The sequence below is a fragment of the Carettochelys insculpta genome, chromosome 2 (genome assembly GCF_033958435.1).
Source record: "Carettochelys insculpta isolate YL-2023 chromosome 2, ASM3395843v1, whole genome shotgun sequence".
NCBI classification, from domain to species: Eukaryota; Metazoa; Chordata; order Testudines; family Carettochelyidae; genus Carettochelys; species Carettochelys insculpta.
The window spans coordinates 80,364,340-80,387,733 of record NC_134138.1 but is presented as its reverse complement, the minus strand read 5'-3'; the positions used below and the strand labels follow the sequence as shown (position 1 = coordinate 80,387,733).

The following is a 23,394-nucleotide window of genomic DNA, read 5'->3' as shown; positions in this document are numbered from 1 at the left end:
TTTAGCATTCAATCACTTTCCCAAAAATTCGAAGAACTGGAATACACATAGTAATTCTTGTGGTCATCCTGTGGACTTGGGGATCTGTTTTGCTGGTGAAGTATTTTGATTGCTTTGTATTCCTGTGAACAAAATGGTTGAAGAGAGATCCAACTTCTGAGAGATCAGGTTGAAGACTCTCTAGTTCAGGCACCAATCAAAGTTGTTGACTTTGTGTCTACTGAGCCAGCCTGTCTTCTGGTTCACCTCTCCTCTCACATGGCTCATTTTCAGGAAGGGAGAAACATTCAGCTGAGCTCATTACTGCCTTCGCTTCTGGGAATATGGTACTGCTGAGATCCTTGTCCTCAATTGTTATGTATGTGATTGTGGTAGAGCGGTCTGAGTGAATCAGAAAGCAATCCCCCTCTAGGGACTCCAGAACATTTCTAGGACTAGTTTAATCAGTCTGAGTCCCAGGAAACTGAAGTGGTCACTTTTCCCTGGATTCTAGATCCCTTGTGTAGTTTTGTATCCCAAATGTGTTCCCCAACCCTGCAGACAGGCATTATTTGCAAGAACCAGAGGGTCTGGAAAGTACATGAGGGAGGGCCTGTAATGGAGTGGGGGGAGTGCATGTGTGAGTCAGGCTGGATGTCTGAGGCAAGCAGCAGCTCCCAGTGGCTAAGGATGACCCTGGGGCTACAACTGGCAGGTAACACCTCTGCCTGAACAAAGAGGAGGGAGGAGCTGAGCTGGGTTTTGAATCGGGGGTGGCAGTTAGAGGCTAGGAAAAGGGAGAGCTGCAAGGCAGCCAGCCTGAGGAGGGGGAAGCTACACCCCAGAGGGGCACCCCTCGGGGTCTTCTCCCCAGGACAGGTTGGAAGGACTGTCTCTGGCTGCCGTGCTGTTGCTTCTGTGAGAAACTGGGCTTCTGTTGCCTAATAAAACTTGTGTTGTACCTGCTGAGTGAGAGTCACTCCTGCCAGCGGACGGGGTGCAGTGCAGGGGGACCCCTGAACCCCATCACACTGGTGTCAGAAGTGGGATGCACTGCACCCACGGATGAGCTCCCAGCAGTGGCTGACTGAGCAATAGAAGGAAGGAGTCTCACAAGAGCCAGAGGGGGAACAGAGCCATTTCTGCAGCTGCTGCTGGTGAGTGGATACCCCGGGAGATAGCGGGGAGATGGATTATACCCGACTCCTGAAGGCAGAGCTAACGGGGCTGTGCAGAGAGAGGGGCCTGACCGTGGGGAAGGCGACCAAGGCTCAGCTGATTGCCCAGCTGGAAGAGAATGATCGATCTGGGGGGGCAGAGCCTGTCCCGGCAGAAAGTGGCTGGTCAGCCTCGGGAAGCGTTTCGGATTCTCCGACAGGAGCAGGGGCTCGACGCCGTCAGACAGACGCGGTGCCCGCCAGGTCGCGCTCAGCTAGTGGTGGTCCATCGCAGGCAGAGTCCCCCGCCACAGAGCTGCGACGGCTGGAACTCGAGGTGAAATTAAAGGAACTGGAAGCCCAGGAACGGCAGAGGGAGCACGAGCGCCAGCTACAAGAGAGACAGCGGGAGGAGAAAGAACGAGAACAGAAGGAGAGAGAGCGAGAGCGGGAGCATGAGCAAACCATGGCAGAGGCGAGACGCCAAGAGGCCCCAGCTGCGGTAAGTGGGGAGAGGGCCAGACGGATCGGGGTGGCCAGTCACTTGGAGACGCGTGTGCTGGCCCAGTGTCAGGACCCAGGGGACATGGACGAGTTCCTTACCGCCTTTGAGCGAGCCTGTGAGTTGCATGAGGTTCCCCCAGATGAGTGGCTCCAGCACCTCACCCCCTTGCTGGGCCAGAAGGCCGCAGCGGTGCTCAGCCGGCTGGAGGGGCTGCAGCCTAGGGACTATGAACGGTTCAAACAGGCCCTGCTGCATAAGTTCGGGCTGACTCCGGAGATGTACAAAAAGAAGTTCCAGGAGGCGCAGAAGAGGCCAGAGGAAACCCATGTAGATACAACCGCCCGCCTGAAGCAATACTACCAGAAGTGGGCGTTCGGAATGGGAGTCCAGTCCGTAGAGGACCTGATCGAGCTGGCGGTCGTGGAGCGATTCTACGAGATGTGCGCACCTGACCTGAGGGTGTGGCTCGTGGACCGGAAGCCAGGGGACTCACACGATGCAGGGAAACTGGCAGATGACTTCACAAACAGCCGGGCCAGGTTTGAAAGTGAGCCCCACAAAGAGAGGGAGTCCCGGAGAGAGAGGGAGTCCCGGAGGGAGAGGGAGTCCCGGAGAACCTGAGAATCTCAGAGAGACTGGCCCCTAACTGTACGACAGAGGGGACCACCTCTTGGGCAAGCCCAGGAAAGAGGGGCCAGCCACCCACCCCCCAGAGAGCCAAACAGAACCCGGACAGAGCAGCCAGCCCGAGGGACACAACAAGACCCAGGCTGTTATCGCTGTGGGCGAAAGGGGCATAGAGCAGCCCAGTGCCCCAGACTCCCAGACAGGTTGAGCAGGCCGGGGGGTCATGGAGTCAACTGGGTGGGGTCCCAGAAGCCAGAGGGGCTGGCGGCCAAGGCGGGTGGTGCTGACAATGGGCACTCGGATTGGGCCGAGTCCGCCCCACAGACCAGCTCCTCAGGGGGACCAAATGCTCAGAGGTTAGTTTAAAGAGTGGGGGCGGCACTACCTCTGTGGAGCAAGTGTCTCAAACACCTCGAAGTAGACGGGAAAAAGGTCACGGGGTCCTGGGACACAGGCGCTGACATGATGCTGGCCCGACCCGGGGTGGTGGCACCGGGCGGCATGATACCCAATTCCCACCTGACGATAACAGGAATTGATGGGACCCCTTTCAAGGTGCCCATGGCGAGGGTGCACCTGAAATGGGGGAAGAAGGAAGGCCCCAAGGAAGTGGGCGTGCACAGCCATTTGCCGGCGGATGAACTGATGGGGGCTGACCTGGAGAACTGGCAAGGTAAAAGCCCTCGTGCCCTGGTCCTGACCCGTAGCCAAAGAAAACGAGGGGTGCGCTCCCCAGATTCAGGGGGTACAGGCCCAGCCAAAGTCACAGGAGCCACAGGGGCCAACCCTGAGAGAAAGGGGGCCCCCAAAAACCAGATCTCACAGGCCAGGGGTGCTGGAGCCAGGCAGGGATAGGGGAGTAGCATCCGCCCCTGCCCCAGCGGAAGAATTGCAGGCAGAGCAGCAGAGAGACCCCTCCTTGCAGAAGCTGAGGGAACTGGCCAGTCTCAGCCCAGCTCCACAGCTGGGGGAGGGCTGCAGGGAGAGATTCCTGTGGGAAAAAGGATTCCTGAACCGGGAGTGGGCTCCCAGATGCAAAGCGGAGCCATGGAAGGTCCAGAGGCAACTGGTGGTCCCCCAAAAGTACCGGCGCAGGTTGCTGTACCTAGCCCATGATGTCCCGCTCGCGGGACACCAGGGGATCCACCACACCAGGAGAAGGTTGTTACAGAACTTTTTTTGGCCAGGGATCTTTGCAGCTGTCCGTCTGTATTGCCTGTCCTGCGATCCCTGCCAGAGGGTGGGGAAGACCCGGGACAAGGGGAAAGCTGCCCTGAGGCCACTGCCCATCATAGAGGAGCCTTTCCAGAAAGTGGCTATAGACGTAGTGGGACCCTTCAGCAAGGCAACGCGTTCGGGGAAGAAATATATTTTGGTAGTGGTAGATTTTGCCACGCGATACCCAGAAGCTGTGGCCTTGACCTCTATCGACGCTGACACCGTGGCGGATGCACTGCTGTCCATTTTCAGCAGAGTGGGGTTCCCCAAGGAGGTCCTCACAGATCAGGGGTCCAACTTCATGTCGGCCCTACTGCAAAGCTTGTGGGACAAGTGTGGGGTCCGGCACACCTGGGCCACAGCCTACCACCCGCAGACCAATGGGCTGGTGGAGAGGTTCAATGGGACTCTGAAGCAGATGTTGAGAACCTTTATGAATCAATACCCCCATGACTGGGACAAGTACTTACCCCACCTGCTGTTTGCATACAGGGAGGTGCCCCAGGAATCCACGGGGTTCTCCCCGTTTGAGCTGCTGTACGGAAGGAGGGTACAGGGACCCTTGGACTTGCTCAGAGAAGAGTGGGAGGGGACGGCCTCTCCTGAAGGGGAGTCAACGGTACAGTATGTACTGACCTTCCAGGAAAAACTCACCGAGCTCATGGGCCTGGCCAGGGAGAACCTCTCCATGGCCCAAAGGAAGCAAAAGGTCTGGTATGACCGTAACGCCAGGGCCCGAGCCTATGCCACCGGGGATCAAGTGATGGTCCTTGTACCTGTGCGGCGGAACAAGCTGCAAGCGGCCTGGGATGGGCCCTTCAAGGTTGTCAAACAGCTAAATGACGTGAATTATGTGGTGGAACTGTCGAACCGGGCCCACAGCCACCGGGTCTATCATGTGAACATGATGAAACCTTACTGGGACAGACAGAACTTGGTGCTGGCCGTGTGCAGACACTGGGAGGGGCAGGGGGATGATCCCTTGGTGGATTTGCTCACAAGGACTGGAGCCGGCTCCTTGCTGGAGTCTATTCCCCTCTCAGACCAGCTGACCCCTGCCCAGCAGACGGAGATCAAGGAGGTGCTGCATTTGCATCGACAGCTGTTCTCGGACAGACCCGGACGCACCGACCTGGCTGTCCACCGAATAGAGACAGGCACCCACGCCCCTATCAAGTATGTGCCATTCAGAGCCACAGGGAGGACGGCTCAGGACATAGAGGGGAAGTTGAAGACATGCTGGCTCTGGGGGTGATCCAACCCTCCTCCAGCCCCTGGGCCTCTCCCATGGTGTTAGTCCCTAAAAAAGATGGGTCTGTTCGGTTTTGTGTGGACTATCGCAAGCTTAACGCCATCACTGTATCGGATGCCTACCCCATGCCCAGGCCTGATGACCTTTTAGACAAGCTGGGGGGAGCCCGTTACCTCACCACCATAGACCTCACCAAGGGGTACTGGCAAGTGCCATTAGACGAAGATGCCCAGCTCAAGTCGGCTTTCATCACCCCTGTGGGGCTCTACGAGTTCCTGGTCCTGCCCTTTGGCCTCAAGGGGGCACCCGCTACCTTCCAGCGTCTGGTGGACCAGCTACTGAAAGGGATGGAGAGCTTTGCCCTGGCTTACATGGACGATATTTGCATCTTCAGCCAGACGTGGGAGGACCATGTGTCCCAAGTCAAGCAGGTGCTGGACCGACTCCAGAAGGCTGGTCTGACTATCAAGGCAGGGAAGTGCAAGGTGGGAATGGCTGAGGTGACCTACCTGGGCCACAAGGTGGGCAGCGGCTGCTTAAAGCCAGAGCCAGCTAAAGTGGAAGCTGTCAGAGACTGGCCAACACCCCAGACTAAGAAACAGGTCCAGGCCTTCATTGGGATGGCGGGGTACTACCGGAGGTTTGTGCCCCACTTTAGCTCCATCGCAGCCCCCCTCACGGAGCTCTGTAAAAAGGGAAAGCCTGACAAGGTGGTCTGGACCGAGCAGTGCCAAGAGGCCCTCTGCGCGCTGAAGGAGGCTCTGGTCAGGGCCCCAGTGCTGGCCAATCCAGACTTCAACAAGCCCTTCCTGGTGTTCACCGACGCCTCAGACGTGGGGCTGGGGGCGGTGCTAATGCAAGTGAATGACAAAGGGGAGAAACACCCCATCGTGTACCTGAGTAAGAAGCTGCTGCTGCCCCGGGAGCAGAACTACGCAGCTACAGAGAAGGAATGTCTGGCCATGCTGTGGGCACTGGGGAAGCTGCAGCCGTACCTGTTTGGACGGCATTTCACTGTGTACACCGATCACTCACCCCTGACCTGGCTGCATCACATGAAAGGGGCCAACGCCAAGCTCCTGCGGTGGAGTCTGCTCCTGCAGGACTACAACATGGAGGTGGTCCATGTGAAGGGGAACAACAACACCATAGCCGATGCCCTGTCACGCAGGGAGGGCCCCGAACTTCCCCAGGTCACTGGCTAAGTGACCCCGCTCAGTTCGGTCTGGAAGTGGGGAGAGATGTAATGGAGTGGGGGGAGTGCATGTGTGAGTCAGGCTGGATGTCTGAGGCAAGCAGCAGCTCCCAGTGGCTAAGGATGACCCTGGGGCTACAACTGGCAGGTAACACCTCTGCCTGAACAAAGAGGAGGGAGGAGCTGAGCTGGGTTTTGAATCGGGGGTGGCAGTTAGAGGCTAGGAAAAGGGAGAGCTGCAAGGCAGCCAGCCTGAGGAGGGGGAAGCTACACCCCAGAGGGGCACCCCTCGGGGTCTTCTCCCCAGGACAGGTTGGAAGGACTGTCTCTGGCTGCTGTACTGTCGCTTCTGTGAGAAACTGGGCTTCTGTTGCCTAATAAAACTTGTGTTGTACCTGCTGAGTGAGAGTCACTCCTGCCAGCGGACGGGGTGCAGTGCAGGGGGACCCCTGAACCCCATCACAGGGCCCTTGCGAACACTTCCTGAGATTGTCCACTGTGTTAGGAAACTGAGCACCTGATTGACAACTAAGACCTCATTTGTCAACTGGCCTCATACTTGCTGTGGATGATCTGGAGAAACATGCTGTCTGGCCTTGCCCTTAAAATGATCCCTGTGCATGAGACCAAACAGACTGATAGCTGAAGACACTGAGCTATAGTTGGCTTGTGTACTCTCATAGTAGCCTCTGAAACCTCAATATAGGTGAAAAATCTGCTTAGGCAAAGAACGTACCTCACTATACTACATTTTAGACCCATAGGTGCATGTTTTCATTTTCTGAGCCCCACATTTATTGCAAATGCCTTTAACTGCTAAAAAAAAAAAAAAAAAATGAGCGTTGTGTTATCTGGGATTAAGAAGCAATGCTCAGCTTTTTGACATTTGTTGTAAAACATCAACAAAAACTCAGATTTATTCCATATACAGATATAAAAATCTCACACAGTTAAGAAATTGTCACAGAAATGCCAATCAATCAGAACCCCAGTTTAATGAGGTGCGCTGAGAATGGAAACTCATTGATCCTCTGGCACAAAGGGAACTGCACCTAAAACTTCAATGTCATGGTTTGGTTTACTAAAGACTATATTATTAGCAATCTGAAAGAATGGTTCGTTTACTCCATTTCCCAATAAATCAGTTTCAACTCACCTAGTGATTTCTCATCTGTATGGGTTAAGGCCAGACTTTCCAAATATACAACCAATACTTCAAAAACAAACTGCTCTACCAGAGAATTTTCTTCTCTATAAAACAAGAAACAGATTAAATATGCTAAAAATCATGAATAAGCAAATAAACATGAAGCTCATATATGAAATTTAGAAATAAAGCTAAACAAAGTAGTGCCCAATTTCAAAGTAATAGCAAAGAAATATCCTATGTTTCTTAACACAGACCACAAACATAGTTTAGGCATTATCAGCAAAAGAGAAAATTACCTAGCCATAGTTAAAAGTAATATTTCAAAAAACAAACAAAAAACAACTCAACAACTTATTGTCTGGCTTTGGGATGGAAATTCTCCACCTCAGCTCTCCAGCCCATACACAATGAAAATATTTAGGCTCTCTGTGGGTGAAGTGAATTTCAACCATGGTGTATAGTCGTGACAGTTCTGATGATACAGCATCTTTACATATCAATGGTTGGCATCAACCAATATTAGTGTCAGTGGATAAACCTGGGCTCTTGTCTCAAAATGGTTCTCTGCTTGTATATTCACCTTGCCTATTTTAGTCTAGCTTAGCTACTGTTCAAGTTTTCAGCTCACCTAAATTCTCTATAGATGTTGTTAAAAGCAAGTGCAGCTCCCAGCCTCTTCAAAGCATTTGGGTGAAGAGCAAGGCTGTACAGTCGCTTGAAGAGTGACTTGGTGTTCACTGGACTTTTCTCTTGCTGTTGCGGTGTTGTCTGCTTAATGGACCATTTCAAAAATTCTCTAACACACTGACCACAGAAGTCCCTCAAAGAGCTGTCAACAGGATCTACTATTCCATCCTGAAATTAAGGGCAGACTGTTTTATTATAACAAATATGAGCTTCAAGGTTTGAGTTGCTGTGGTTCACTATTTCATACAAAAGTAGATTTCCCCCGCACCTGCCTCCATTATAAGCTTACTTTCACTTTAGAGTGCCCAGATGAAAGGAATAAAACATCTGCAATATGTGGGACACAGAATAATTTAATGTATAAATCAAAGAACTGGACAGAACAAATGGCTAGTGAAAAAAACCTCCAACCCTCTTCCAGAGGACGGGGTGGGACAAGAATATGCCGCTTATTAGAGTTTGACTTACATTAAAGTTTATTTATTTATAAACAAGTGCTCAAATACTACAGTGATAGGCATCTGATAAGAAGCTAGAAAAATCAGATCATACAGGACTAGGTTCTAAACTTGGCATCAAGGGCTTGCAATATGATTTTAGGCAAATTAGCTTCCAAGCCTGTCTTCCCACCTTCAAAAAGGAGAAAACATTAACATTTACTGTATCTCGCAGGGGAGATAAGAAGAGATGAGCTCTAGTCAATTAGCATCTTGGAAAGATTCTGAGACCTCAGCTATAAGGGGCAAATATCACATATTATTCTAGTGGATATGCATATAAGAATAAGGATAAAGAAAAAAAAATCACACTATAAGTGGCTCAAAATAGATGCATTCACATGCAGCAATGTGTGTGTGCTTAAATCATAAAATTCCTAACTGAAGTCATCCAGACATAATACACTCTTCCTGATCTAAAAACTGATCTCCTGCATTAAGACAATACATCACAAATCATCTATAAAGGAAAGGAAGGCTGGTCCCCTCCCTCCTCTTTTTTTTTTAATCTTTATGATATATAAAGGCAGCTGGAATTGTATTTGTGGCAAGTCTGTGCTCACAAAAGCTCATGCTCAAAACTTTTCTTTTAGTCTATAAAGTGCCACAGGACCCTTCATTGCTGTTACAAATCCAGACTAACATGGCTACCCCTCCTATACTTTCTTTTTCCTGTTTGTTGTTTCCATTTGCAAGTGAGTATTTTGTTCACCCATGTCCCACCAGAAGTTTACGAACAACCGGAGAACTAATAAGACGCCACTGAATTAAAGAAATGTATCTTAGGAGCAGAATGGAAAAAGGGTATTTAACCAGTCATTCTCAGTAGTTTTTTTGTTTAACAACTATTACAGTGGAATACCCAACAAATGGACCAAAAGTTTTTTGTTAAAAACTTCATTTACCTGACCACTGTATAACTTTAACAGATCAGTATGATGTGAAAAGAAGTTAAACTTTTACCTGAATAACAGCTCGAGAAAATTTGCAAATAAGCTCTACATAATGGTATTTTAGTACTTTCATTTGCACATTGATTGTTAAAAGTATAGAATGGATCTAGCAAGAATACTGTTAATCTTTGAAAAGTTAAAATACTTGACCTATATAGAGACTGTCAAAAAAAAAAAAAGGGATGAAGGATTCACAGGAGTATTAAGCTAAACATAAAAGCAAGTAATGACAAATGAAGGCTATCCTGTGGAGAAAAGTAATAAATTGGATTTCTTCTTTACTTAAATGAAGGTTATACAAATTGTGTATATGTTATAAAAAGCTACTTTAGCAGATCATACATTACTTTTTAAAAGCAATAATAACAACAATAAAAGAGAAACCAACTACCTACCAGAATAGCTTCCAGCAATGCTACTGTGTCCTGACTTTCAAATTTTTTGTTGTTGGTGAACCAGTGAATCAGCTCCATGACTAGAGACTCATACAACTGCCTGGTTACCTGAAAAAATGAAAACCACCACCCCAGGTTACTATACATACTTATCTTGTAATTAGTTTTCTCTGACAATGAAAAAAAAAATTTAAAAAGGGGAGTCTGCAAAGTGAATGAAGAAAAAGCCAGTAACTTCATAATAATAGATCCACATATTCAAGCACGGATAAAAGAAACATTTGACTTGGCATCATCTAGACTCTGTTTTCCTTTTTCATGTCTCAAAACCAAAAGATCACTAAACTCACTCTCACTGACATCACACATCACAACCTTTGGGTTGACAATGATGCACACAACCAGCCTTTGAAAAGCAGGTTTTTTATTTGGTTTTTAAATCATACTTTGCATTTTATAGCATTTTTAACCATTACTATTTAATATGCTGGATTTTAATACTCACTTGAAGGGTCAACCTACAAAATACAAGTATCAAAGAAGTAGCTGTGTTAAGTCTGTATCTTTGAGAACAACAAGAAGCTCTGTGGCACCTTATAGACTAACAGATATTTTGGAGCATAAGCTTTCGTGGGCAAAGACCCACTTCACCAGATGCCTGAGTGGGTGGGGGGGCAGTTTTCAGAGGAGAACACTTCAATTTCCCTGGACACTCAGTCACAGATTTAAAAGTAGCAGTCCCACAACAAAAAAATTTCAAAAATAAAATGGAGAGAGAAATCTCTGAGCTGCAATTCATTTGCAAATTTGACTCTATCAACCACGGATTTAACAGAGATTGGGAGTGGCTGGCCCCTTACAAAAGCAGTTTCTCTTCTCTGGAAGTTCACACCTCCACATTAGAATCTGACAATGGGCCACATCCATCCCCCCACCCCACTGATCTGACTTGTTTTTTCTCCTCTCTTGATGTACACTACCGATAATGGGTCATTTCCACCCTGACTGAATAGACCTTGTCAGCTCTGGCCCTCCCTTTTACTAGAATCCCCCTCTTTAAATACACCACTCATGCATCTGATGCAGTGGGTCTTTGCCCACGAAAGCTTATGCTCCTAAATATCTGTTAAGCTATAATGTGCCGCAGGACTTCCTGTTGTTACAAAACATACACATCTCATATGACAGAAGAGAGCATTTAAAGAACTTAAATGTGCCACATTCAACCTTTGTGTAATTAATGGATTTCCTTCAAGGCTGACTTAAGCTCCATCTCTGCAAGGAAGGTTTTACTTCAACTGGTATAGTTATTTTTTGTATATTTTTCAAAATGCAAAATACAGTTGATCTCAAAATAGATGAAATGCCACACACTGACCAAACAATATGTAGCTCATGCACATCAAGTTCAGACTTACGCAGTTATAACTGGGGAAAACATCAATGACTTTAGTGGGTCTGTACCAATATTTACACCAGCAATTACTTAGGCCTGATGTCTAATCAATTAGTTTTATTTCAGTGCTGTGGAAGAAATAAACTCAGCAGGTGGATCTGAAGACAGAATTCCTTTATAGAATGAAACATTTCAAAATCTGAAAAACCTTCTATTTTAGTTATTTTAATCTCTCTCTGTAAATTCAGCTTCCCCAACTGGACAATGAGGATAACACCTTATAATGGATGCAAGAGTTAATATATCATTGGCTGGAAGATGTTATGGAATCACACCATGTGCGTCATCATCTCCAAATACAAAATATCACATACTGTGCTTTGTATTTTTCACTGGAGTATATTAGCTGTACATTAACTGAGTATTTGGAATGATCAGCTCCATTCTTGCAAAATTAACTTATTGTGCTACAGAAATAAAGAATTCACACTTTGGAAAACTCTTACAATAAATCCCAGAAGACTATTCCTTTAATGATACTCTTGTCAATTAATCTGGATTCCAGTCCATCTCTAGACTTTTTTAGACTTCCGACTTTCACTCTGGATGTTTGAGGGATAAGAATCTCAGTACACAGAACTATTGATTTTAAAAAAAAAGCTGCAATATGTGTCATATTACCTTGCATCACATAAAAGAAAATTCCTTTTTGGAATACATTTAATATCTAACAGTACAAAGTGTTAGTTTCAATAGGAGGCTCAAACAAATATTTACCTGGTCTACATCACAGGCAAGCCGAAGTAATACAGGAAATGTTCGTTTATACAGCTGATACATGGGTGGAGAACCTTGGTGTCCATCTGGCATTTGAGATGCTTTCCCCAGCATGTACATAACAATGCTATGCAAGAGCTCACATGCTGCAACCTACAATAAAGGTTTGATTATTCTTTTTTGGTATGTAGCAGTTACTTGCACGAGAAAGGAATGGGGGCAGTGGAAATTCTTATCACTAATAAATGATAATGAACTGGTTTTGATCCATATTGCACCATCGTCCTAGAAACAAATATTGTACTGAGTAATACTCTGCTCACAAAGTAATTCAGATACTAATCCAGTTTTTTAATGGAATATTATTGACTTCTATTTTGTTGTGCACGACTGGAGGAGGTAGATGATTTTGTAAAAGAAATACATTGTAGGAATTATTTGGGAGAAGTTCTATGGCCTGAGTTTTACAGGAGGTCAGACTAGATTATCACAATGGTCCCTTCTGGCCTTGGAAGCTATGAGTTGGAGAAAACACATTACTGAAAACCATTCATAGCCATCAGCTGCTGGACTCATATGGCCTCATCTTTCTTTTGAAACCACGATTCCAGTCCTGCAAAGAACTTAAGCGTGGGCTTAATAACTGTAAAGAGAGAAAATACAAACTACTATGCTATACTAGAGAAAAAGGCCAGACAACACCAGAAAAGAAAGCCATCTTTAAATCCTCATTTAACTACAATTCTAACCATGGAAGCACATGACTGTACCATACATTTCAAGACATCTATGTTCTATAACTTCTTAGTTTGTAGTGAGGAGTGCAACAGCTGCATCAAGGAACCACGTTACAGTCTAGGACTTAGCCAAAAACTTCACAGTCTTCAGAAAGGAAGTAGATCTTTTACAAACATTAGCTGACAATTATTTAACAATGAAAACAAACATAAAAATGGCAATACTTTAGTCTGCCTGTCGCTAGCAGATAGAGCTAATTCAGTCACACGAGGCAAAAACAAATCCAAGTAGATAACCGGCTTCATGTCTGCAAAGGGCACAGCAAAGCTCAGGCGCTTCTCCACATCCCAGGATACAAACTTCTTCATCCTCTCTTCTGCAGAAGCAGCTAGTATATTAGAGATCAAAACAAAAGTAAGCTGTCTGCTACGGAACAAACCACACAATAAAATCAAAATATAAGTCACAAAGCATTGAGGTTTTCAGGCATTTTGACAGAGTTATTTCACTAATCCTTCCAAATTCAAACCAAGGGTGCACCACAGTGCCTCTCTAATCAAGGTACGTATCTGACTAATGGTGGTCCTACTTTCCCAGCAAAACAGTTCCACTGTCCCTTGGAGAAACAATAACTGCTGCCAATTTGTCACAGGACAAAAGTGCTATCCAATGCCAACAGAAGCAATGTCCAAGTAGCTTCGAAACTTGGAACATATTGGAGCATACCGGTTTCTGAACACTTCTCTCAAAAGTCCAACATGGATATTTTTGGCCTGCTACTGCTACAAGCAATTCTTAGGGGTTGGATTGTACACATGGATCCAGGCAGGCAGATCCTTGGAGATGCGTAAAAACTCTCTCATTTCCAATTGGACTGGGTGTGAACATAGGGTCTAAACATGTGGATCAAGCTACAATATATGGCCCAAAAATATCTACAGATGTCCCATTTACCACCATCCCACTCCTCAGGTTAGTTTTTGCCCCTTCCCACTCCTCAGGTTATTTAGCAGAGTCCAACTGCACTTGTACAGTCAATTACACCGTTTTCCATTAGCAGTGATAGGGACCAATCCCACGTCTAAAGTTAAGCATACGTGTAAGATTTTGCATGAGCGGAGGCTAAGTGATCTTTTTGGATCCATCTGCATTGCAACTATGAGGCATAATATCCACCTCTGATAGACAGATGCAAATAGATGCACAGATTCTTCTCAAGCTAATGTATTAAAAATAACAATGTAGCCATGGTGGGTCAAGCTAGCCACCAAGTACCTTGACTGAGGTCCTAGAAACAGACTCAGGCAGTCAGCCCAAGCCACCCTCTGTACTACTGTGACCAGACTGATATTTTCAGCATGTTACTGAGCTGAGATAATGTATGCATCTCCCAGCTGCAGTGCAAACACACTCTTTGTGCTCCACAGCAGGTTTTCTTTTGTTCTTGGGAACTGGAGAGCTTATCAAAATGGAACCAGCCTACTAAAATAGGATTTTATTCAGTAAGGTCACCTCAGTCACCTTATTTCATAGGACAGCATTTATGAACCTGCATTTAAAATAGGGATGTCAACCAACGCACATGAACGCCTGCAATTAACACAGGGCAGACTTAACGCATTACAAAAAATTAACACGTGTTAATTAACAGCCCTACTTTAAAGTGTGAGTGCCAGTGGGGCTCTGAGCACCAGTTGGCTCCCTGCTACAGGGCTGCCAGGGTTCCCCAACCAGTCCCACAGTTACAAAGCTGCCAGAAGAGCTCCATACCTTGGCCAACTCACAGCCCTGGGACTGCTGGGGTTCCCCCACCCAAGTCCCTGGGACTGGAGCTGCCAGTGGGGCTCCGTGGTCCAGACGGCTCTCAACTGCAGGGCTGCCCCAGGCCTGGGTTCCTGTGGCTGCAAGCAACCGGGGCTTGGAGCCCCACCAGCAGACCTGCAGCCATAAGACCTGGCTAGGGAAACCCTGGCAGCCCTACAATCAATCAATCACAATTAACTTAGTTAAATCACCTGACAGCCCTAAAATTTAAACTCAGTTGTAAATGAAAGCATGCACACAAATGTTTAATATTTTTGGACACTCACCTGTAACTAAATTTCGATTGACCTGCCCTCCCAATGATCCAAGAAGCTGTACCACTCTAGTTCTTACAGCTTCCAAGGATAGATCATCTTCCTGGATAATTCAGGATATCATTAGAAAAGTGAAGACAGTGAGACTACTCATTCATGTGTGTAGCTTTACAAATATAACTGAAAACAGGATTAGGGTCTTAATTAGTAGATTCCTATCCACAAAGTTAAACAGTGGGAACTCAGGGAATTCCTGATCCAATAAGAGAGACAAAAGCGTTAGAAAATGTTTTACATATATTTTTATCTGATTCCATATGCAGTTTCTCACGCCAGCTACATTTTTTCTGAAGGCATCGAAACAGTCAGCACATTTTGAGACACTTTGGTAGCCATCTGCTGGAAGGATAAAATACATTTGCAACACATTTGTCTCTGTTCACTACATGCATACAGACTTCAATATTGAGTGCAGAATTTCACAAAATTAAAACATTTGAGGTCAAAATTTTTTAAAATCGTAAGGATATAAAGTTAGGCATATGTTTTAGGCATAACTTTTATATGCAGAGATGCTGAGTACCCAAAAGCCAACATAGATACAAATTTATTTCATGTGTAAACTAACTGGGTTTGTTAATAAACCCCTGGATTTGACACAAATAACTGTGTGTGAGAACAGGAAGACAAGGTGGATGAGGGAATATCTTTCACTGAACCAACTTCAGCTGGTGAGAGACACAAGATTTCAAGCAACACAGAGAATAATAAAAGATACTATTACACAACTCATCACTCTAATATGGGTTTCCCAAACTTTATATAGTTGGAACCCGTTTTTTTTCCCCAATATCTTTTTTTGCAGCCCAAAAATATAAATGCATATAAAAAATGAATGAAAAATGAATAAATGTTCACTGTTTATTCACAATAATAATAGTACACAATACTATAAATCCTGATATAAAATAGTTAAGTGCCTAACTTATTGTTATTACCTTAATTACGCAGGAAAATACAAAATTTACCAAATTAATAGGATCATGCATGATAATTTGTATATTTTCTACGGACCGGTATTTCTTTTTCCCCCAAGGACCAATACTGGGCTGCAGACCACGCTTTGGGAAGTGCTGCTCTAATGTTGTGACTGACACAGCTACAAAATTGTACACACAAATCCACACACAAATAGAATCTGCTATTGTTTAAAAGCTTAAAAAAGTTTCTGTCTGGGTAGTTTCCACATTAATTTATATTAAATTACACAAACTATGCCAGTGTTTTCTAAAGTGAGAGGAGCTCCTTGGGGTTGAATAGTAATACACCTGACTTTCCTGAGTTTTCAATTAAGTTCTGGATAAAATACAAAATAAATATCTCCACAGCAGTATACCAGACCCCCAGTTTACACAGGGGATACACTCTTGCAACCTCTGCAGAAGTCAAATTTCCACAGACTTGTGGGGAACCAGGTAACTGACCAGGGCATGAGGATGTAAATGCAGCCAATCAAAAATACATGAGCCCTGGTCAGTTTCCTGGCTCCAGTGAGTGGAAAGGAGTTTGGGACCAAGGGGCAGCCTAGTTCCCAGCTTCTCTCTGCTTGCAGAGCTGGAAAACTGACCAGGGCTGGTGCCCTCATTAGTTTCCCTGCTCCTGTGAATGGCAGCAGCTGAGACCCTGACTCTTGGCTGCCACCACTGACAGGAGTGGGCAAACCTGTCCTGTTAGTGGCCACAGCCCAGTTGCTGCCACCACTGACAGGAGCGGGGAAATCTCTGGGACAACAGTCAAGTTAACCCAAGATAAGGACAACTCAGGAAGAAGGGTGCTTTCGAAAGCAGGGTTTCCTTTAGAAGGAACCCTGTCTACCTAGCTGTTTGTGTTTCTAAAGCAGCCCCTTTCGGAAACAAGATCCCACAGGAGTATGCAAATAAGGTGCGAGATGCTTTAATCATGCCTCATTTGCATTTTTGATCAGCTGCATTTACATGCCCCTTCCAAAAGGGAGGAGTAGTGTAGACACAGTCTTTGAGTCTTGAAAGCTTAACAGAAGTGTTAATATTTTATGATTTCAATAGAGAAAGCAAAGGATTTACCAATGAAAGCGTCTTTGCTTTTTTCAGACGTCGTATCACAACTTTGTTGAATCCTTTCTGGGCTGCACGTGAAAGCTTCATCACTTCCCAATTATTCTGGGATTCATCTGATCAACAAGAAGCAGCTTATTAAATGCCCTCATACTGTCTTCATCCTCCTTCAAACCTTATGGAATTCATTCTCTTAAAACTGATTTTGCAAAAATTAAAGTTTCCTTTTCTGATATTGAACATGGGAAACTCTTCTTATTATGAAAACAACTTGAAGCTGACTCAAACGAAACCCAGCATCAGAGAGGAGACAAACGACTACTGTCAGCAAACACTGGAAACACAGATGAGCTTGCGTGAACTTGTGAGGTGCAGAGAGAAGGGCAAAAGCCATTATATATAACAGAAGTCTCCACCAAGCAATTTACTGGGTGGCACAACACTGACCATGAAGAGGCTCTCCTAATTTTTCATGTTAATCTTTACATTTATCAAATTATTACAGAACAGTTATTTGGGGTATTGGGAAAGGTAAAATTTCACCATCCAAACTGGGACTTTTACTTGGGCTCTGAGCACTGAAAAAGCCAATTATTATAGCTAGAAGCAAAGACCAGCTAACTGAGGTGATGAAGAGTCAGCAACCTTTCTGAGGCAGAGTGACGAAATTTGACATTTTGACCTCTACGTACAGTACGAGACACAGTGATACTTTTTAAAGTCACTAACAGTCCTACTTACAATAGCTTCATTAATAAATTTAAGATGCAGAGCTTTACCATTTAGGTGGCGGTTGCTAGCATTAGCTGGTCTTTTGATAATCCACTGGCAGCATGGCTTTGAGAAAGCTCCCAGCTGCATAGGGGAGGAGGAGCAGTGCTAAGCTCCTGCCTTATGTGCCGATGAAAATCAGCTCACATGCCAGTCTTGGCACCTGTGCCAAGGGTTGCTGATCCCTGTTATGGCCCATTCAGGTGTCTTCAACTCTCACAATCATCATAATATTTACCACAATATACTAGGAGGAACACAATAGTTACTCTCTTATTAGCTACTGCTGAACACAATTGGAAGGATGACATATATAAGTTGATACTGTCTGCTATTATTGGAATTCTACTTGCAGCAAATCACTGATATCTCTAAGTGAAAAAAAAAATTAAAAGCACAATTCTTGGTTGTAGAAAACTCTCTGAATAGTCCACATGCAAGAATTTCTACAATTTGTCTACTGAATATTTTTGTTATTAGTTACACGTGTATATTAAAGCTTGCAAATGCCCTCAACTCTATACTCATACACCATCAGTTTTTCTACTACTTACCTGCTGAGGCAGTGGTTTTCAAATAGCCATCAAAAAGAGGCAGCACATCCTTGTAGTAAGGCTGAATTATATGTTTGGGAATGTGAGATGACCAGTCTTCCAAAGCATCCAGCCCTTCATCAGCCATTGGAGTATAGCTGAGGCCAAGCTTAAATGCATTCTACATATTAAACCAACAAACATATTAAATATTTTCGAATACCAAGGTTTAAAGAAAAATACCTTTATGAGTAAATTATAACACTGTGATAAATAATACCCTTTTGTGTCTTTAGTTCCCTAACAACTGACATTTTATTTTATCAAACATTTATTTCACTACATTACCACACTGGAACTCCTTTCCATGATCACAACTTTCAGGGATAGCTGCAAATATCACATGTTGCAATCATACAAATTTACCAGCTCACTAATGCAAGCTGACTCATTCACACTTCTATCAACAGTGATACTAACTCAACAGTGAAAGGTGTTACCTGCCTGTCAAAAAAAAGACAAACACACACACACACACACACACACACACACACACAAACCTATACATTTAGAAAATTTGTTAGGAGTGATTATAAAAACAAATGCCAACAATGTTAACTGTACATCAGGCTGACCCACCTGCAGTGCAGGAATATAAGCCTTGATATCAAGCATGATGATGTCATGTGGTAAGGATAGAACAAACGTCAGACATGATGCTAACAGCTCATCTTTGTACTGTTTCATTTTAGCTGTTACCTAAAATTTAGAAATGTAACAAACAATAATAACTGAGCAGATCATTTGTTTAGCTGGTAAACAAAAAAAGGAACTTGACAGTTTTGGCTATATCGCTACATAATTCATAGAACACAGGAATCTTGTTTAATGTCCAGAACATAAAGGAGAAGATAACAGAAATTCACAGCAGCTCAGAAGATACCTTGAGGATAAAAGTTGTACCGAAGAGTTGTAAGTAAATATCAACCAAGACCTTTAAACTCCGCTAAAAGAAAGGGTTTTATGAGGTTTCTTTGTTTTGGTATGATTTCAGTTTAATGAGTGTATTAAGAATCTAGTTCTAATAAGGGGCTATACAGACATCATGTTTAATTTTATTTTCTTTTTAAATCCTTCACTCATACCATATTACAAAAAAGTAAGTATCGTTATAATGTTATGTCAATAGTAATAGAATGAGCTGTCTTCTGCTTGTCTTGAACTTATTTCCTGAATACAATTAGTGCAAGAATGGTGTTTGATTGCTCTTAATAGTATTAACCTCTTTCCTGAGCAAAACTTTTCAGCCAAAGATTAAATTTTAACTACGGAATTTGCCTCCTCCCTAGGTCTGGCAAAGCCTAACTTAGTTGGCCTTGCAAGCATACCGAAAAGCCCTATGTATTCATGTAGGTTTTGGGTTTTTTTCCCCCGCCCCACACTGAGGTGGTAGACCAAGCCTCAGTTTTTGAACAGCAGAGAAAGTTTTAAGTGACAAGTCAAACTAAATTAGTTTTGTAATACACATTTTTAAATACAGATGAGTGTAGGTCCAGTGTATAAAAAGTGAAACAATAAATCTGGCTCCAGGATCTGAATGCCACATGGTCAATGAAATAACTCATTATCATGCAACATATCACGTGCAACTGAAAAGAAACTGCATAGTTGTAGATCAGGGACTGCACAACATCCTTGTACTTTTATTCACCAACATCATTCCATTGCAGTATCTGCAGCATTGAAGAATTTGCCATCCATGTTTAAAAGACAAATTACAGTTGCTCCCCCTTGATTTTGTTACTTTTTTTAGTTCCATTTAACAATGGGAGATGTGTATTCTGTTTTGATTTTAAACTAAGCAGCATTTCATTCCCTGAAGTTCATGCTTGGCACTAATAATTACTATGGACTATAAGGCATGATTATATTTGTGTAATGAATTAACCTTAAATTTTTTAAACTGAGTAAGGGATGTAAATGTCTCCTTCTCCCAAGTCAGAATCACTTCTATCATTCTGAAGCTTCACTTAAGGAAAGAAAGGAGCATATAACAGAGTTTCAGATCACGCTATTAAGTTATCTAACACAATTACTTTAGCTTAATGGCATGACCTTGTTCGGTTTGAAATACACCAGCAAGGAGCAGGTGTTGATCCTACCTGAGACCTCTTTTTAGTGGCTTACTGAGATGGGCGGCTTACTTATTCACCCAAATGTAAGAGATTATTAACCAGAGCAAAGTTAGCATGTCAGCTGAGCAGACATGTCAGGAGAAAATTTAAGCTGAATTTGCTCATGCTCTTCCAATTTCATAAGAGCAGGAAGTTTGCAATACAGAGTATTTGAACTGAGTCTGTCAAGGAAAGGCAGCTTCCCATGGCCTTATTTATTTTAAATAAGTAACCCAAAATACTGGGCTAATTCTGTGCTGTGTTAGAGACAAAAAAATCAAAAAGTTACAAAAATGCTGTACTGGAAATAACAACGCTTATATTGATACACTAAATTCCCAGCAAGGGAAATGGTTTACCTCTTTTCCAAATTTTGCAAATAGTGCAAAGCAAGACTTCTTCTCAGGGTCATCAGAGCATTTTCGGTAACTCATTGGACTTATACCCTGCCAAACAGAAACTATCATCAATGCTGTGAATAAAAGAATATACAAAGGGTATGTATTCTAACAAGTACTGGGACTTGTTTCAGAAGTTAGGCACTAAAACAAAAAGATGTAGGATAAGAACACGTGGTACCTGAATGCTAAGAGATCTGCTAAAGTGAAAGCTTAATATGCTCATTCTTTTTTCTCCTCAAAAGTCACCATTACATACTAGCAAAAAGCACTGACAGCCAAATTATCCTTTCCGACATGTACAGGGAGGATTTGGAGTACTGATCCTGCATGACCCATGCCCTCCATTTGTTCCAGTCCTGTCTCCGGGGAGGGGGAAGGCGGTACTATTGCTGCTGCACTGGCGCAGAAACTAATGCTGCCCAGGATTCTTGAGCATTGGTGGAAAGTTGTCCCTCCTTGATGACGGGCTAAAGCTGTGGTCTGATGGAGAGAAATAGGTTGGATATTAGGAAAAACTACTTCACCAGGAGGGTGGTGAAGCACTGGAATGCGTTGCCTAGAGAGGTGGTGGATTCTCCATCCCTCGAGGTTTTTAAGTCCCGGCCTGACAAGGTCCTGCCTGGGATAACTTAGTTGGGGTTGATCCTGCTTGAAGCAGGCGGCTGCACTAGATGACCTCCTGAGGTCCCTCCAGCCCCATGATTCTGTGATCCCAACCACTGCTCCTCTGGTGACCAGGGTGGAGCCGCTAAGGCCTAAGTTTATCTGCAACCCTGGTGGATGAATTATAGGGTGATGGAGAGAAGCACCATCTGTCTGAGGAAAAATACCAGGGCAAGTGTAGTGCCTTAAATCAGCAATCCGATGCCAGGCAGGTTGGAATCTAGTGCATGACCTAGATCCTAGTGCCAGGGATCATGGTTACAGCAAAGGAGACCTCCGTCTGTGGTCCAAACCAACGGAGGATGTTCTGCCAGTCTATGTTGCTACACCCCAGGGGACTTGCTTTTCCGTGCCAGAGTAGAGCTGCCTCAGTCCTCTTACATGTCACCTGTGGAATCAGTCAGCTCTGCTTTTCAGCTGCCGGAACTGCTTCAGGCACTGAAGGCCGGGGGGCCCTGCCGCTGCCTGGGGTAGGGAGCAAGTCCGTGACTGGGCTTGGGTATTCAACCATACCAGTACCCTCCTAAATCCCCAAAGCAGATGCTTGGCCTGAGAGGTCCTTTGCCCAAAGGCAAACTCTGTCCTTAGGCACCAAGAGGCTCCAATTCTTTTGCTACTTCCTGGGCACTGGCGAAGAGCAGCCACGGCACTCTGAACTGATCTGATGTCTCATTACAGGGTCAGCTATGAAGAGTGTGGATATGGGGCAGAGAGACACTTCCAATAGTATATAACAGGACCTCAAGTGGATATCCCACTCCTGGATCTGAGGACGAACACTTTTTCAAATACAACACTTCTCCTTCCTGTGGCTTTCTCTGAGACACTTTGGATAAGCTTATGTGGATCACGGATGGGCATCAGGCTGCCACATGCCGAACATGACTTGCAGTTGGGCTACCATGGTATGTCCTACCTGGGGCAAAGTCTCTGCCAGGACTCCAACTGCTAACAATTATGCTTAACTACTTAATTAATACTATCAACAAACTATTTACAAAAGCCCTAAGGCACAGAGGTTGTTGAGACAAGAAGAAAAAAAAATAGCCCTTAGTGATCAAATATAGGTGGTCTGACCACAGGCAGCAAGAAAGAATTGAGAAGGTTCAGGGCTGGCGGTACCTAATATGCCACCGCATGGAAATGGGCACTTAAAAAGGTGCCACAGCTGGCCCTTCCAATACCACTAAGGCAGAAATCTCAAACAACTGTGCACATGGGTGCACACACACCTAAAATGGAACTGACACAAGCAAGCACTCAAAGAAGAGTAACTTATTTACTTGGTAATTCTGATTCTCTGAATGTATCAGGCCATTTTCCTAGCATGTATAAATCAGCCTCCTTCTATTGAAGCCAATAGATCTATGCCAATTTACATTAGCTGAGAATATGGCCAGTTGCCTTAAAGGTCAAACGCATTTAAGTGCTTTGCTAGTTCTACTAATCTCATGCTAAGAAGCCAAGTTCAAACAGAAAGGAATCCCGCATGGATGACGTATTTTAAAAAGCTGAGTTTTCAGCCTAACTGCAGCTTTCCAATAGGTTTTTGGGGAAAGAAAAGGGAGGGACAAAACCATAATTTGCACCAATAGAAGTTTTAAATAAAATAGGGAACAGCAACTAATAAATATTTTCTGTTCTACACAGGTATAACTCAAATTACATAACTCATTAAAATACAACATGAAATGCCCCATGTGAGAATACTCACATCAAAATATTTTATTTTCTTGGCAATTTTCATTGCAACAGAGAGCAACTTGTAGAATCCACTAATCAGAGGTAACCGTGTAGACTGCATAATCAACTCATAACCAAACAAATACATCCATGGCTCAAAAAATTCAACATGCCTCTCTGGCAGAATTTCTCTGTAAAATAAATGAAAAAAGAACATTCAAACAAAATACACTGAAATGAGTTTTTCCTTATACCAAAATGAAAAAGAAAAACATTACTGCCAAAATGGCATAGACCAAAGGTCAACCTTGAAAAGATATGTTATGGGACACTAAAGGAGAAGGAGTAAAATTCCCAGATGTTCCCTAATTAAACAGGGCACAAAAGGAATTTCTTCTTGACCCGCATCAGTGATCACTCTTATGAAGAGCATATTACAGGCTGAACCTCTCTAGTCTGGCACTCTATCATC

The 23,394-nt window shown here is 44.2% G+C and overlaps 1 protein-coding gene across 1 annotated transcript in view; it reads right to left on the bottom strand.

Moving 5' to 3' along the window:
* PRKDC (protein kinase, DNA-activated, catalytic subunit) overlaps positions 1-23,394 on the bottom strand; it is a 164,116-nt gene that overhangs the window by 116,950 nt on the left and 23,772 nt on the right. Inside the window, exons 18-28 of the mRNA XM_074987196.1 lie at positions 22,954-23,113; positions 20,535-20,621; positions 18,641-18,760; positions 18,023-18,182; positions 16,707-16,813; positions 14,617-14,707; positions 12,751-12,914; positions 11,789-11,941; positions 9,616-9,723; positions 7,712-7,938; positions 7,090-7,184 (exon numbers count right to left, since the gene is read on the bottom strand). Coding sequence (XP_074843297.1) covers positions 7,090-7,184; positions 7,712-7,938; positions 9,616-9,723; positions 11,789-11,941; positions 12,751-12,914; positions 14,617-14,707; positions 16,707-16,813; positions 18,023-18,182; positions 18,641-18,760; positions 20,535-20,621; positions 22,954-23,113 — 1,472 coding nt within the window. The remainder of the gene's footprint in view (positions 1-7,089; positions 7,185-7,711; positions 7,939-9,615; positions 9,724-11,788; positions 11,942-12,750; positions 12,915-14,616; positions 14,708-16,706; positions 16,814-18,022; positions 18,183-18,640; positions 18,761-20,534; positions 20,622-22,953; positions 23,114-23,394) is intronic.